The sequence below is a fragment of the Sus scrofa genome, chromosome 15 (genome assembly GCF_000003025.6).
Source record: "Sus scrofa isolate TJ Tabasco breed Duroc chromosome 15, Sscrofa11.1, whole genome shotgun sequence".
In the NCBI taxonomy this organism is placed as follows: Eukaryota; Metazoa; Chordata; class Mammalia; order Artiodactyla; family Suidae; genus Sus; species Sus scrofa.
In genome coordinates, this window is record NC_010457.5 from 8494404 (window position 1) to 8512990 (window position 18587).

Consider the following 18587-nt stretch of genomic DNA (forward strand, 5'->3'; position numbering starts at 1 on the left):
AACATTTATGTTGTAATACAAATTTATACAGTTTTTTGATAAATTTTAGGTCTAACATATACATTATCCTTAGATCTGTTACCTCATTAGATCACATATATTTGTGTGTATCTGTGTATACCTTTATATACAATTTTATATTTATATAAAAAGTAATTCTTCATCTGATTGTTTAATAAAACACTTATTTGTACATGATTTTGCTAGACACAGTACATGTGATCTGCAAAATATATACTATTGCTTTGAGATTCACAGTTCTAAGAGAAAGTTGAGAGAGGCATATAAATAATGAACCTTAAAATACCAAACTAGTGCACATAATCAGGATGAAGAAATAGTATACTACTGTTCCTAAAAATGTTTTGGGAATTTTATCTTCATTTTTTTTTAGTATGGAATAAGAAGGACATTAATAATTGTCTTTTGAATATCCTCCTTCCTTCATTAACTAATTTAACACTGCACATTTTTGAGTACTCTCACATATCATAAAGCCGCTCAACTAGTTGAAGATAAAGGTAAATTAGACAGAGTCCTCTTCAGAGTCTGATAGTTTAGTGGATAGACAAACAGACATGAAAAATTAGCACATTGTAATACATTTTGGTAACTGCAATGGTAGAGATAAGCACTGAAAATTGTGGGAAAACCATGAAAGATCTCAACTCACTGCAGAGATTTGGGAAGATTTTTGGAGGAGGTGTGGCTTGAGCTGAGTCCTAAAGGATGTTAACTCAGTAAAGAAAAGACTCTGAATTAAATGTAAATGTCAACATAGAGTAGTGTGCATCAGGGATTATAAACATCATCTCCCTGGAACATAAATTATGGGTCAGAGATGGGTGGTAAAAAACTGGTAAAGGGGACCCAAGTCATAAATATAGTTCTACGGAGGAACTCGGACTCAGCCACTCCAATGCAATAATTTGGTCAGAAATTGTTCCTGACCTGTAACTTCAGTTTGGACAACATCTCTGATGGCACTATCCCAGTCTGACATTTTCTTTTCTTTTGCTTTTTAGGGCTGCACTCACAGCATATGGAAGTTCCCAGTCAAGGGATCAAACTGGAACTGCAGCTGCCAGCCTGTGCCACAGCCACAGCAATGAGGGATCCGAGCTGTGTCTGCAACCTACACCACAGCTCATGGCAATGCCAAATCAGGACCAGGGATCAAACCTGCATCCTCATGGACACTAGTTAGATTCATTTCTGCTGCACCACAACAGGAATTCCCACAGTTCGACGTTTTCTATTTGGCCATTGCATCTTCTATTTTGCCTCTCTTTCTTTAGGTCTGTTGATTTTGTATACAAAAAAAAAGTATATTTATTTACATTACCAAAATTGGGTCACGGGAATATCTGGCTTAATGTTCTGTTTAAATAGTCAAAGATAGGTCTCATTGGTTTATTTTTGCTTTTATTTCTGTTGCTTTGGGAGACTGACCTGAGAAAACATTTGTAAGGTTGATATCAGAGAATTTTTTGCCTATGTTCTCTTCCAGGAGTTTGATGGTGTCTTGTCTTCAATTTAAGTCTTTCAGCCATGTTGAGTTTACTTTCATGCATGGTGTGAGGGTATGTTCTAGTTTCACTGATTAGCATGCAGCTGTCCAGGTTTCCCAGCAGTACTTGCTGAAAGACTATCTTTTTCCCATTTTATATTCTTGCCTCCTTTGTCAAAGATTAATTGACCATAGGTGTCTGGGTTTATTTCTGGGTCCTCTATTCTGTTCCATTGGTCTGTATGTCTATTTTGGTACCAGTACCACACTGTCTTGATGACTGTGGCTTTGTAACATTGCCTGAGGTCTGGGAGAGAGACGCCTCCTGCTTGGTTTTTGTTCTTCAGAATTGCTTTGGCAATTCTGGGTCTATTGTGGTTCCATATAAAATAAACCAATGGGACCTAATCAAACTGACAAGATTTTACACAGCAAAGGGAACCAAAAAGAAAACAAAAAGACAACTTACAGAATGGGAGAAAACAGTTTCAAATGATGCAACTGACAAGGGCCTAATATCTAAAATATACAAACAACTTATACAACTCAACAGCAAAAAAGCCAACAACCCAATGGAAAAATGGGCAAAGGACCTGAAGAGACATTTCTCCAAGGAAGATATACAGATGGCAAACAAGCATATGAAACAATGCTCAACATCACTGATTATTAGAGAAATGCAAATCAAAACTACCACGAGATACCACCTCACACCAGTCAGAATGGCCATCATTAATAAGTCCACAAATAAATGCTGGAGGGGTGTGGGGAAAAGGGAACCCTCATGCACTGTTGGTGGGAATGTAAGCTGGTACAACCACTTAGAAAAATATATATAGAACTACCATATGACCCAGCAATCCCACTCTTGGGCTTATATCCAAACAAAACTCTACTTAAAAAAGACACATGCACCCACATGTTCATTGCAGCACTATTCACAATAGCCAAGACATGGAATCAACCCAAATGTCCAATGACAGATGATTGGATTAGGAAGATGTAGTACATATACACAATGGAATACTACTCGGCCATAAAAAAGAACAAAATAATGCCATTTTCAGCAACATGGATGGAACTAGAGACTCTCATCTTGAGTGAAGTAAGTCAGAAAGAGAAAGACAAATACCACCTAATATTCCTTATAACTGGAATCTAATATATGGCACAAAGGAAACTTTCCACAGAAAATAAAATCATGGACCTGCAGAATAGACTTGTGGTTGTCAAGGGGGAAGGGGATGGAGTGGGAGGGACTGGGAGCTTGAGGTAAATAGATGCAGAATGTTGCCTTCAGGACAGATTAGCAATGGGATCCTGCTGTGTAGCACTGGGAACTCTGTCTAGTCACTTATGATGGAACATGTAATGTGAGAAAAAGGAATGTATACATGTATGTGTAACTGGGTTACCATGCTATACAGTAGAAAAAAATAAGTGTATAAATAAATGATAAAAAAAAATTAATAGTCAAAAATAAACTGGCAGACTGATTTACCATTCTCAAGTCATCCATAAGCCATTTCTTGAAGGAAGCTAAGAGTCTTAATGTTATAGATCATATTTTATTGCATTTGGATGGAGAGAGCTGGTATTTTTGGAAACTACTCACACATTGGGATGAAAGTAACGTCTGATTTTCCTTATATGGATGTACACTTTACTATGAGTAATGAGAAATAAACTTATTTTCCAAGAAAATCTCATTGATTATACATGTTTACAGTTAAATGTTTTTCCTAAGTATACTATTGGACCTATTTGGGACACCCAAATAAATCCATTATAAAACAAATTACTTTTTTTTAGGATTTTGAAGAAAAGTAACATTATTCCTACACTCCAGAAACAAAAAGGAGGATACCACATAAATCCTGTATAACTAAAGACTTGATCATTTGCATTCAAAAGGATGCTTTTCTTTGCTCTGGGATTCACTGTCAAGAATGCTTTAAATATCATATTTAGCTAAGATACTTTAAACTTAATATGGCACTGGTGAACAACTATTATATACCTAACTTAATAAGAAAATATTAATATATGCCCATTCTAGAGGAATTAACAGAGAGGAAACTTTCAGAGGAAATCAAAGAACATTTTTCTTCTACTGTTTACAATCACAGTAGTGTATTAATGCTAAGGAAATATTGCTCGAGAGTTAGATAAAAGAGCCCTCTGGATTTGGCCTATTATTGAAAGAAAGATGCCATTTGACCTAATGAAATCAGAAATTGATTAAATGCAGTTCATCTAAGGGGAAATATGGTCAGGGAGTTACTGTGAGGGTCAAGAGGAGATGGGGTGATCTAGTGCTTGAGTGCTGATAGGGTTAGATAGACTTTCAGAGTAGCTGATGCTACAAGATACATGACAATGGACACCCACAGGTCAGAGGGCAAGATCAACCCCTTAGATGAGAAGGAAGAGATTAATCAGAACATTCTTTGCTCAGCTTATAACTAAGTCCTCTTATCCAGTGATTCATGGAGAACTGAATGTTTTGAAGAAACTGTAAACTGTGAGTCCCAGGGAAGTAGGAGTTGCTGCTAACTATCTTGGGACCACATGTCAGAACAATTGCTGGGGTCACATGGTACCTTGGTGAAAACCTGGAACCTTTGTGAATAATATTGTTTAGACAAAGTAATTCAGATTATCAAGTGTGCCTCTAGTCTTTACTATTTTTTTTTCTCATAATGTTTAAGTCTTTCTGCTTTGGTAATGTAAACATTTTTATTTAAAACTTTTTTTTTACAAAACTGGAATATTTTGAAATAGAGAACTTTCTTAACCTGTGGAAAACAATCAAGAAGAGAATTGACACTCACTGTTCTTTAGATATTGTCTGTCCTATGACTACAGTAAAACAAAATTATTTTTACTTTCACACTTTAGTTCAAAAGTGTGAACTTCTGTGTGAACTTTTTTCTCAGGTGGATACTGAATGAAAATGGTGCCAGGCTGGCAATATATATATATATATTTTTTTGGTCTTTTGCCACTTCTGGGGCCGCTCCTACGGCATATGGAGGTTCCCAGGCTAGGGGTCTAATGGGAGCTGTAGCCACCGGCCTACTCCAGAGCCACAGCAACGTGGGATCCGAGCCACATCTGTGACCTACACCATAGCTCACGGCAACGCTGGATCCTTAACCCACTGAGCAAGGCCAGGGATCAAACCCAAAACCTCCTGGTTCTTAGATTCGTTAACCACTGAGCCACGATGGGAACTCCCAGGCTGGCAATATTAAGAGGAAAAAAAAAAGAATCAAATAATTGGCCATCTTACTAAATCAGAAACGCTTTGAAAGCACAGTAACTCATAGTATTCTACACAACTATTATCACTTTTTTAAAAATCCAGGTAGGAGCTTTTCTGCTTCTTTAGAGCGAGATATAATTTATTTGTGCAATTTTAATATTGTTTTCAATTTTTTGGCAGATGGCTTATTCATCTTATTATTTTCATGTGTTGGCAAGATTGGGCTGTTTTATACACAATTCTTGATAAGAAGAAACTTAAAAATATGTATTTATGTGAGCCTCCAGAACAGGCCTCACAATATGTGTTTCAAACAATTGCTAATTACATATTTATCCATGAAACTAGTATGAATTTTCCATTTTGGATAATAATAAACATTTTATAAATTTTCTTAATTATATAGTTACCAGAAAGGTCACAATAGTCATGAGAAAAAAATATATTGGCTTTTGGGGAAAAAGTAGGAAAACAATGATTTACCAATGTTTTACATTTAAAGAGATCTTAATGAAACTCATATTCACAAGATGTAATCTTTGCTTTAAAACTTTCAGATTTCAGTTAGAATATGTGTATATTCTTATTGAATTTTGAACATGAGTAATTCCGTGTGTGTGTGTGTGTGTGTGTGTGTGTGTGTACTCTAGTTTTTAATTGTGAAACTCCCACACATACAGAAAACAAGAGCATCATGATCACTCATATAGACACCACCTAGATTCAACAAATGTTAACATTTTGGGCAATGCCAGACTTATCTGTCACTACATACATTTCTTACAAAGAACATCTGTCCTTGCTGAGGACTCACTTTCCCACCCCGTGCTGCAAAAACTTCCTCCCTAGACCTCCATTCTTTCCTTTATTCACTATTTCTTCTGGCTTGGAGAGTTTGCATTCCCTTTCTGCCATCACTAGGGATTTTCTGGATCCAGGTGCCTCCCGGCCAAAGATATTCTGAGAATCCTAATTGCATTGGTGGGGCTGGTACAAGGGTGTGGGAGAAGGAAAAGGGCAACTAGATGGGAGCAATGCTACTGGGAAGGCAGAGCTCCTAGGGCCAGAGGTGCAGCAGACTCAGAATGAACTGTGCCATAGAAACAACATTGGAAATGATTGCCTAAGATTCAAGTAACATTTGTGGCTGGGACACTGCTTCTTTATGAAAATGTGTTGAGGTCTAAGCAATCAGTTTACAATTGGATTTTGAGAACTTAGTCTCCTTACAGTTATGGGTGGCTAGTATTATAATTATTTAGATTAGAACAATAATGAACTGTCTTCTCTATCACACTTGCTTTCACTTGGCATGCTCAGTTTTATGCTGCAGACAAAATTTTAAACAAAGATACAACTAAAGTTTCACAAGCATTTTCATTTTCTACACTGCATAAATATCTCAATCCAATTTTTCCAATCCATCTTTATTCCTGTAGCCTTGTGCATACACACTTAATACACACATCACTAAAAGGCTAAGGAATTAGGAAATCCATATCTAAATACTTTTAGGATTTCACCCAGAACATATTTAGGTTTTAGGGTACTTTCATCAAAATACAGCTAAAAGGAAGCCCAGTTCCTTTTGGTTCTATTACTTTTGATTTTATTCTTCTAAATAATGTTCATCTTGGGGTCCTTATTTATAACACTAGGTATCAATTTTGTATAAAAGTTATCTAAGATCTCCACAGCTGGATATTACAGCTTAGCAATTGATTAGCATGAGATATTCCTCCTAAGGCATAAACTAAATACAAAAAATAATTTTTAAAAATTCAAAGTATGGATGAGTGGAGCTAAGAAGCTATGTTGTGTACTTTCAGGTGTATCTGTTAATGAGAAACAATAAACACATGAATAAGCTAATGAACTAGAGCTATGGCTAAAGTGACAGTGAAATCGCTAGATGCTGAATCCTTTCCATCAACTGGAACTTCTTAAGAACCTGCTCTTCTGGGCATAAAAGAATCAAGAGAATCTCTTGGCTCCCTTGTCCAATTTCTTGGTGCGCTGCTCCTAAGAATGCCCTGGCTGCCATTTTCACCTGGGGAAGCGCCAGGGGAAAGACCAGCTGCTCATATTTAGAGTTTTGCAGCTACAACTCTCATATCCAATTCTGGCTCTTTTCTCCTATTTTCTCTACACTCAGGGAGAGGATGTCAAGTATACAGGCCCTGCTCCAGTCTTCCATCAGACACCACCCTTGGCACATGCCCTATTTTGGTGCCATCTGCTTGGGGACCTAGAGGATAATCATAAGAGCTCCTACTTATGAGTGCCTGCTGTGAGCTAAGTATTTACATATCTAATTTCGAATTCTTATTTGATCCTACAATGACAGTATTAGACCCATTTTTATAGATCTAGAAAGTAAAGCTCAGAAAAGCTAAGAAATCTCTCCAAGGTTTCTTGGGTTTATATTTGAGTCTATTCTCCTTGCCATCCGTGGAAGACACTTCTTTTTTCCTCGGAAAAATATGTTAGCATTTTCCTTGATTGACTCTCCACTTTCCATAATAGCCCTCCCTGGAGAGCTGCTCTCCCACTCTCATCCCATGCTGGTGTCCTGAATTTCCCACAGTGATTTGGCCCTGACACTGAATTTTCTGGCTTCTTGTCTGTTAGACTCAACTGATATCTTAAAATATCTGATTAGTAGTTAATAGTGTTGGCAGGTTAGAACTACATTTTTAAAAGGAAAGTATATTTAAGCACTTAGCTCTCTGAATTCACTCGTTGAGAGTACATATTTTTTTCCCATGTTATACAGAGAAACTGGACAATGAAATGACCACCTGTTAGCTGCTAATGATGTTCACATGCCTTTAAAAAAAAGTAATTCTGGCTTTATCTGTCTACAATCTTGGCGACAAAACTCGTGGGAACATCAAGGGCACAGGGAGCCAAAGGCAGCAAACTGACAATAAAGTTTGTGCCTAGACTGCTAATAAGGAAGGAGATACTGTGACTCTCTAACTCCACATAATTATTTAATCCTAAGAGGGTGATAGAAAACTAAATGCATGTTTTAAAAACACAAGCTTGGGTATTCAAATCTGTGACTGATATCAGAGGGGTTCCACAGAGCCTGTTTCCTACTTGAAAAATATTTTTAAAAGCATCAGATAGAAGTATGCTAATCATTACTCCAAATGCGTAGTCCCATTTGATAATGTGTGGGTGGGCCAACCATTATGGCTTTCAGAAAATGAATACGTAAATACTGAATGAACATCATTTAAGGTAATAGATGGACATTAACTGTACCCTATGTTGCAAAAAATATACTTGCCCTAAAAAAAAAATGCTTACAACTATAAATATCTACCAAAATGGAGAAAAGAGCATTTTCTAAAATTAGGCTAGCATAAAAGATTAAATGGCCCTTTTAGTTTAACAGTGAAATCAAAGTCCAAAGACAACATCTGGTTTTAATTCTTTTGCTAATATGTTTTTAGGTCCCTATTTAAGTTTATTATTTATAGGGATCTCATTATTTATTTATTTATTTTTTGGTTGTGCCCTTGGCATGTAGAAGTTCCTAGGCCAAGGACTGAACATGAGCCACAAAAATGACAACTCTGGATCCCTAACAACTAGGCCATCAGGGAACTCCTTGGATCTCATTTTTAACATAATATTTCCATCAAAATCCAAGGTTGATATAAACTAAGTTTAACTTTCATTTGTTCACTTCTCTATAGTGTGATGGTTAAAAGAACAGACTAATTTCTAACAGATTCCTTGGGTTTGAAACTTGTCTCCATAATTTGTCTTTGTACAAACTGGTTTAATTTCCTGTACCTCAGTTTCCTCACCGAAAAAGTAGTGTTTTAACAGTATCTTCATCATTGGGTTAGTGGGAGGATTAAATACATCAAGATAAGACAAAATACTTAGAACAATGCCTGAATAGTAAGTACCGAACATTTGCTAGCTATCATTTTTTAACTGCAAAGAAAAAAGTAAATATGAAGTCATTATATACAATTAAGCACTTTTTGAAATGAACAGAATGAATCATATGTCTCTTTCCTTGTCTTTAGGCAAGATTTAATTTAAGTGCAAAATAGACAAATAACGGTCTTTATTTAAATTAAAAATAAATTCTAAAGAGAAATGGTTGATTTTCTACCTGTGGGAATCTTCTCCCCCATATGGCCTGAAACCATTTCAAGTGACTATTGCTGAACACAAAACAGATTTACCTCAATGTTTCTTGAACATCCTTTTACAAACCTTTATCTTCTTCTGAGCTTTAGGCTTTAGAAACCTGTCAAAGTCTCCTCTAAATCAATAATTATATCAGATTCCAGAGCTACTGCTCATTGCCTCATAAATCTTTTTATATATACTACAAAAATATTTCTATAATAACATTAACCATGTACTCAGAATTGAATTCTAATTCTAAAATCTTACCTTATGTCTGATCCCACATTAAGTACAGAGGGACCATGACCGGCAATTAAAGGAAAATCTGCAAATGAGATAGCTCTAAACTGTACTATCATATGGAATTTTTTTAATGGCATTGCTAATTTCCCACAAATAACTTAATTTACAAAGCACCATAGAGTCCAAGACATTAATGTTGATAATTTTAAGCTCTAACTTAACACAACTAACTAACTAAATATATATCCAGCCATTGACGAAATTGTGGTGTGGTTCTTTGAATGGCAGATTTGAAGGGGTGCTCTCACTCAAAGTTGTCATGCTCTTTCCAGATTTGGGCTCCTAATAATTTAGTTTTGTAAGAAATACTATCACATGTAAATAGCTTCCCTCTTCCTTGTCATAAGGGTGAGTGCACATGTTTATTTACATATACATATACATATTATATATATATATAATTCCCTAATGCGTACAAATACATGTATATACACATATAGTTATCTACATATTTACTCATGCACATATACAGATATGTAGATATTCTGTAATCCTTTCCCTAGTTACTGAGTTCTACTGAAATTAAAAAAGCTAAGACAAAACTACACTGATCTTTGGTCAGAGGTAAGTGGCAGGAAAAAAATGGTGATTCAGAAGATTGGGGTAGTAGCTAGGTAGATAATTCAGGAAAAGTACTATAATTTTTGAGACTTTGGGAAACTGTTTTTCTTTGATTATAGATATATCTACTTATTTTTTCAGGATTTTGAGACTCATACCAAATCTGTGAGATATGTATGATACCTTTTAATAAACCACTCTTACTGCTGAAGTAGCAGAATGAAAAAGGTTAAGAGATATGTTCAAGGTCACGATTTAAGTGGACAAATTGGTCCTTTCACTTCAAATAGATTTCTTGTAGAATATTAGAACTAGATGTGACCTTGAAGGACATCTAATTCACATTCCACATTGCTAAATTTTTCTGGTGGTCTAAAAATGTAGACAGTTGCATAGCCTGTTGGTTTACATTGGGCCAACTGTGCTGGTCACTCATATATCTTTTAATGTATGGAAATCAAATAGTCAGCATACCAAGGTTTGGAGATGCTTGACATTTCCCACTTGCAAAATCAATCACCAATCTGAACACCATGGTTATTACTCAGAGATTCAAAGGTTTGCTGTAAGCAGAGACCATGACCTTGGAACAATTATTTTCTCAAAAGGCATTACCAACAATGACGTGAGCAAAGCACCCAGACTGCCCTCCAGTGCATGAATCCCTGGCCAGCAAATGGCTACAACTATCCCAGAATAGTATAAGTTTGGCTCAAATCTTATTTCAGTACATTTATATTTCATAAGCACTGCATTTAAACAAAGTTAAAATGAGCAAGTCAAAAAACACTTACTTAAAGACTTTCTGTGCTCTGGTTTCTGTTCTTTTATATCACTGTCATAGTGACTTAGTAATTCAGTACTGGAGGATCTCTGAATTTTAAATAATTCCAGGTTTCTTGAAGGAGTACTTGGATCCTTTGGCTGGAAATAACAATACATGGAATAATTTTACAAGAAAGAAAAAATACACTAAATAGTTCTGTGCTCTATTTTGATGTTAAATTAAAGGGAAGTTTGAAATAAAATAATTATTTTGAGGTAGGGGCCCTATGCTAAGGTCAATATTCAAATTAATTTTACATATTTATAAGTTATATACATATATATAAAATATACTAAATGCTGTGTCTATCCCAAGCACTCCATCCATTAACTAAATTAATCATCACAGTAATCCCATGAGATTGGTGTTATTACTATCCTTATTTTCCAGACAAGGAGACTGAAGCCAAAAGAGATAAGTAATTTGCCTAAGGCCACACAGCTAGTAAATGACAGAACCAGGATTTAAACTTTCAAATTCAGGCAGTTTGACTTGAGTCCACTTTTAATGGCAATAAAAAACTCTTTGTGTGTGTGTGGGGGGGGACTCATGTGTCCCTATATTAATGATGGGGAAAAGTCTACTGATGTTTTATTTTTTTAAATTTTGATCTCCAAATAATATAATGGAAGTGTGCAATTAAATGGCAATAAAATTACACAAAATACGGTATTTTTATTGTATACCTTACTAAAAGCTCTCAAGAATATTTCCGTCTCAAGATTTTGCAAAATATTACTGTTCTAAAATAAGATGTTTGGTCTAGAAACAGTACAAAATGAGTAGTTTTAAATAATTGACTATTTTAAGAGCATACTCTAAATGTGTGACTTTAGGGTAATTTCTTGAAATTCTAGATATGTACTTTTCATGAGAAGAACAATCTAGTTTAGCTGTGCAAAGGATTATTATTTACTGGTATTATAACAGTGAACGTAGACACTGATATTTATTTTCAAGACTATGTATTACAGATTGCATAAACTGAAAATGTGAAAATTTAGTAGTTATTAAGCTCCTGTGTGCTTTTTACAGCCTTCAGTAAATGAATGTCTGTGAATGCTCTGTGTTTTTGAAAGAGAGAAATCAAATGACATTTAGTTCCACAAATCCTGTCTGGTGAAAATGGTTTTAGTGGACTCTGGGTAAACTTAATTTAATAACTCTCAGTTTGTAGGATCCAGTTAAATGCATGTGTGTTATATGCCTAAGCAATAGATTTAAATGCCTACAGTCTAATTAATAAAGGTAACAGCCAAAACAAATACATACCAATCTGTCAATTGCATTTTTGATAGCGTGGAACCAATCCAATATGATGAAGTCAATATCTGACTGAAGAAGAAACTCATTTCCTGATACTGTTGTGATCTAAAAAAAAAAAAAAAAAAAAGACAGGTAAGCAAACCATATAAAATAAATCTCTTACTTTTAAAAAACATATATCCTTTTAAAAAAACACACTTTAATACACTGAGACATTTTCTTGTTTTCCAGTAATTGTCTTTCTGGGAACTGGGAGACTTCGATCATTTGAACTGCTCTCTATAAACTGTTTTTTTCATGTCATAACAAATACATTATTGTTTTAATAACAGAACGATTAACTCAGAGTAGGTCTAAAGCTGAACTATTCCAGCTCAAGGAGAAGCAAGCCAGGAAGTTCAGAATAATGCAGACAGTATCCACTTAAGTCAGAACCTCAGAAAAATGTACCCGGGTGTGTCAGAATTCATTCTGCACTTTTGGCTCTTTCCTGTTTGTCTTTTTCAAATCTAATAGTATCTCTATATTTGATTTCCTTTTATGGAGGGCACTAAAACAGATTATTTACCAAAGAGACTAATGCAGACTTTTCTAAAAGGTCATTCTAATGAATAACATTTGGCTATTTCTACTTTCCTATCATAAAGATCTATAGGAAGGTAATAAAGGACCAATTTCCCTGCAAAGGGAGTACATTAGAATAAAGGTTCATTTACATATTTGAACCTTTCATGGATAGTATTTATCAAGTGAACATTCCTGTTCCAGATTCTTAGTGCTGTTAAGTAGTTGGCAATATTTAGCAAGCAACTATATGTTTTTCATTACAGGAATCTTTTTCTCCCCAGGATTTTGAGAGAAGGATGTGACCCTATAGAAAACAGCAATGCTCTTGATTTTATACATTTACCACTACATAGAGAATAATTTGATTAGAGTGTGGACATGCTTTTTGTATCAGGCCATCATCTGAATAGTGAAGATATTCTCTCTGTATTACTGATGTTTTGTTTCAACAGGAAAATGAACATTTCCCAGCTATTGTGGCACATCTACCGAGGCTTCAGAGGTTTAGAGGACCGACATTTCAAACTACTCAATCAGGAGTTGGTCACCTCTTCTCTGCCTTACTTGCTCTAAATGGGAGGTAAATGCTCAAATGTGACAGGTTCAGAAAATCTCAAATCATGCTATAAAATGTCTCTATAATCCTATCATTAAAGTGACAGTTATTATCCAAAATAGCTAACTCTGAAGGTTTCAATAATCCTTATGCCAACATTTAATGACAATGATCCTAGAGTTTTAAAGAAATCTTTGAGTACACACATACATATATATTCATTTGCATTGATTTTTAGGGGAAAAAAAACTATGTAGAGATGTATCATTACTCAGTGTTGCAATGCAGCCATTCTTGAATGAGTTGGATTTCAACTTTCTGCAATTGTAAGAAGAGGAACTATCCCAAGAACATGCAATTATGAGGAGTGAAAGATTAGAAAATAAGAGGAATTTAATAACCCACACTAGAATTTGACAGATTACAGGCCAATCACTCTTTAAGTAGTTACATGTAGCATTCAGAATGACTCAAAATAGCCTCCAAATAGTCCTCTGTTTTATGTATCTAGCAAAACACAGTTAAGCTGATGTTTGCTTAATTATCTGAACACCCTTGCAATGTTCTTTTCTTACATAAAGTTCCAAATATTTACTTTATAAAGTGCTGCCACAGAAATAGTAATCTAAAAATATAAGGTCACTTCTAACTAACCCAAGGAAACTAGTAATGCCCTTGACCTCTACCATCATCCTAATCCAAACATAAATATTTTGATTATATAATGTCACCATTTGTTAACATACACAAAGAAAAACGAATTAGCCCAAACCCAATGTACAATCTATTTCTCTGCCATTATAAATAAACCATTATTAAAATTATAAAAAGGAATATTTTTAAAGTACCAGAAACAACATAATTAGATTTACAGTATTCTAAGGGTTTAGGAAAGAGTCAACATAGTTGAGTTTTCAGTCCAGTAAATTCAAACAGTGATAAAATATAAGTTCTTCAGCAGTGCATTTGCATTTGGGGCACATGCTATGCAATGCAAAGGGGATATTTGCTGCTAGCACAACCAAAATCAAAATGTATTTTAAAAGTTTCTTCGTCCAAGTATATTAGTGCATTAATCATATATAATCAGTGATTTATGAATTCGTTTTGGGATCAGAGAACTATGTGAATGCAATTCATTCAAAACATGCTATCGGAAAGATACAGTTTATATCCTTTGCACTGTCTTCCTACAAATCTTTGAAGTTCCTAGGCAGTCTGGAGAAGTCTGCTACTGCTCTCTACAGTTTAAATGCATCCACTTCTTAATTACAGTCAGTAATTGACTTTGTTCTGCTCCATTCCAGTCACTCACAGGAAAGTGATTTCAAAATCTTTGGCTGGTAAAACCAACTGAATTCAGATTTCTCAATCCACTTCTTTTGTTTAATATCACCTCTTTAGGTTTTCTGATAAATAGTTTGCTAAATCATACCTGCACTTTGAAAAATCCAATTTTCAACACTTGAGAAAAAAAAGATAGCAGTAAATATTAGCTTTGACTAAACTTTTTGATTGAATAACTCCTGATGACAATCTAGAGTGATACGGAACTGATAATAGACATACAAGATTTGATAATAGGCTAGGCTAATGTATTTCTATATCATGCTTTGCCTAAGTGACATTTACTGGGACAAGGTAGATGAAGGAAAAACTTAACAGAAAACATAATGGGTTTAGACAAGAGATACTGGTCTCCATTTTTTTTTTTTTTTTTTTTTTGCTCCAAAGCCTACTTTAGACAAATCTTTTATCTTCACCAAATTATATTTTGAAGGGATATATCCTGGCTCCAAAGCAGTCTCAAAGACATTTTCTGGTGTTGTCAAGAATAGATATATTTAAACACCTGTCTGGAGAAATTTGCCTAAAACTTTTCTCACCAAATAAAGATCCACTGAACTCTTGCTGGTAATAAATGGATGCCTAAGAAATGATATAAGAATAACCACTGGGCATTGTGCTGAATAGAAACATTTCTCAAGATTTTAGTATTAATTCAACAAGTTTTCCCTTGGGCTAGGAACCTTACTTAGTCTGTTTCCTTGTTATGGTTCTATGGAAGATGGAGACAGGTTTATTCCCAGCTCCAAACTCCACTAGAGAAAAGGAGAGAAGAAATTTGTTTTCCAGGCTTTAACTAACAAATGGAGTTTTTGTTATAATAATTCAAAACATCCTAAAAGAGTTTCAATAAGTAGTATTTATGTTTACTTAAGTACTGCTGTATTGCCCTTTTCAGTATTTGTCAACTAAGTATTGCCTTTGTCAAAATGCATTCTGACAGTCTTTCCTCTGTTAGATTTTAATTTAAATGAGAAAGCGATATGTAAAATGCCGTTTATATTATTAAAAATTTCCGTACTTAGTTTACCAGAATAGAAACAAAAAATTTTCAGAGCCTCACATTTTTTTTTCTCATTACAAAAATTATTAAATTTACTGTGGAGTTTTTGGGAAAAAATAAAGATAATGAAAGAACAAAACTATTCATAGCTCCATGGAGTAAATATCATAGACATTTTCAATTAGTTACTTTCAGTCTTTTATAAATATTAACCAAATGTATATGATAATGATCAATGGACAACTTTATATTATAGATCCCTCATCAGTAAAATATATTTGACAGTTAAATATTGTCTACCACTTCTGTTTCAGCTGACCTCAAATGCATGTTGGGGGACTATCAAAGTTGCAAGAGTTAAACAGTGACATGTGTTCACCTCTTTTACAGTAACAACTTTCCGCTGCAGAATAAATCCCATGAAGAATTCTTAGTTCAGGAGAATAAGAGATGTATTTCTCACAGAACATCCCCTTAATCATCAACAAGGACTGGTTAAATACTTATTAAGTGCAAGGCGCATGGTTAGAAGCTAGAGATACAAAACCACCACCCTCAAGAGCTCACAATCTGTTTGGATAAACAGGACATATGTATATAAAGATAAACAACAACAGAAAATAGCTTATACTAAGTCCCAAGGTGAATGGCACAGACAATGCTCAAGTCAAGACTTTATAGGAGAAGTAATTACTGCAGACACATTTACATCATGGAATTATGCATAAACTCTTGGTCATGATGTGTTCTTCTTTAAAGGTTGATTGTATCAGAACTTAGTACATTAAGGATGTGAATACTGTCACTTGGTATGCAAAGTGATATCAGCTTTAATGATCTCAAAGCACATAATGAACATTCTTCAAATGCAGCTTTCCTCCACTATCATAAAGTCATTTTGTAAATGAAGAAATTGAAGCAAATGAGGAAAATGAGAATGCCATTCTATCAAATTGACATCATTTTAAATGATAGAATTAACAGATTACAAAGATCTTGATTTCTGGTTCACTAGTCCTCAGCAAACAGTTGTATACAGTCAAGGACTCTGTGCACATGGGGAAAGGACCACATTTGGTTCCAGCTATGAAATTTGGAATACAGACCTTAGACAAGGGTTGCTTGTTTCTTTACTATTATGATAAAGATGGTACAATTTTAAAAGATCACCCAATATCCTTATGCAGATATTTTTTTCCTCTCAAAATAACCACTATACTGTTATGAAAATAATATATTTAAAACAGAATTGATGCACCCAAAAAACTTGAGATCCTCGAAAGGACTAAAACAATCCTATATTTTAATTAAATATCTTTCACATTCTGCTTAGGATCAAACTGACTATGAGCCTAAGGAGGGTTTACTCTGCCTTAATAATTAAAAATGTCAGATATCCAAAGAGCCTTAAAAAATGTTAAATGATGTGGCTACAGTGATTCTACAAATAAGCACATTACTCACTTAAGAGGAATGGGATTTCATTACTACTATATTTGGACATACTTTAAACATCTTGATGAAATCATCATTTTTAAATTAAGTAGGTAAAAAAGTATGTCAAAGTATAGTAAATCCATTTAAGTGAAAATTATTTTTATATTAATTTTGGCTATATCTTTAATTCTAACAGCATAAAATACATATTTTGATACATCATGGTAAGATATCAAGACCTAAAATTGAAGCAATGATGCTTTAAAAAATATCCCTCAGATTAACATTCTTTTTTCATTTTGCAATCTTGCATCAAACTTCACACTTGATATGGAGCTTGTCATGGTTATACTAATAGTTAAATTCCTTGGTCTCAAAGGTGTTTATGACCACCAAAGAAATTACATTATCAAACTGCATATCTGTCTCAAATTACAGTCTGGTTTGAGTAACCCTTAATATTTTTCTTAACATGTAGAGCAAAGCTAACATAAAACTAAGGGTAAAATATCAGTTAGAAGTAAAAGGTCTTCAATTTGTCTTTCCAACGATGTTACTTGTTAAAACATTTTGTGAGAAAGAATTTGCCTTGTGTTCCCAATGTTGCTAGATGTTAAGTAAATATATGCTGATTATAAAAAAAAGGTTGCTTTGGCAACTCTTATTAAAATGCATTTGTAACCCCCATCTGTCATGAAAGTTTTGAAAAGTTTGTTTACTTTGGATAGTGGCCTTATCCAGGGTTACCCTAGCAAACAATGATAGCAGTCTTCAGAAGTTGTGTGAGGAACAAGCCACTAGGGATCCATTTTTGTTTTAATTGGCACACACAAACACTTTTCTGGTCTGTCAAGAAGATCAAGCTAATATGCATGGAGGGTGTTATATTCTCAGCTTTGGGGACCAGTAAAGCTCCCTTTATTTAAGTAATTTAAATGATAGACTGCAAAAACTTTGCAAGTCAGAAAAATGTTTTATACTTTCTTAGGGAATATTTGTTTTAAGCAACGGAAAATGTTCTACATATCTAAAGATGTTGAACCTTATGTTATAATTACTCTATTTCTTCTGACTCGGAGAAATGTTCTTAAATCCACATGCTACTAAATAAGCCTGGCCACCAGTGGATCCTCCATTTCCACAACTCCCCCTGTGTTAACAAATGTGCGTTCATTAGTTTCCAGATGTTTACTGGATATGTTTTCAATGTGTTTGGGTTTGATTGATTTGCATGTACATTTATTGGAACCCTCAGTGGTGTCATCATATCAGAATAACCTGCTCATGTAAGCAATTTCTTATTTAATGGAAAGTAAACAAATGTTGGCCTACGTACATGACAGATCTTTAGTGTGTTCGAAATCTAAGGTTTAAAGCCAAACTTTCAAGAAATGGTGCTTTTTAATTGAAATTGAGCTGTGCCTTCGACACTCAAATAATTTGGTCCATGCATTCTTACAACACAGATTTGTTCTGCATAATAAAATTGGTCCTGTAGTGAACATTTGCACCCTGAAGCACTTGCCCACTCTACCTTGCTGCTTATTAATGAAATACCCAAACCCAAAGGGAAAAAAACCCCACAACTCATGTTCATCCTTTTATCTGTAGTAAAAATAGTTTAAGTACTGAGAAACAGTCTTCTCAATATTCATGAAAGAATACTATCCAAGTAATTAGTAGATAGTTTAGCAGTTTCTACAGTTTTACAGTCAGCTACACCAAAACTTTTGCCTGTGGTGTTCATATGAAAAACAACTGAAAAAGTGACTAATCGAAGCA

General features: G+C 34.5%; 1 protein-coding gene across 6 annotated transcripts in view; it reads right to left on the bottom strand.

Annotated features, from left to right (window-relative positions):
• Positions 1–18587, bottom strand: part of ARHGAP15 (Rho GTPase activating protein 15) — a 619196-nt gene that overhangs the window by 301805 nt on the left and 298804 nt on the right. For all 6 annotated transcript variants that reach the window (XM_021076338.1, XM_021076339.1, XM_021076335.1 and 3 more), the window contains 2 exons: positions 11902–12000; positions 10598–10727 (listed from right to left, as the gene is read on the bottom strand). In XM_021076338.1, the coding sequence (XP_020931997.1) occupies positions 10598–10727; positions 11902–12000 (229 nt within the window). The remainder of the gene's footprint in view (positions 1–10597; positions 10728–11901; positions 12001–18587) is intronic.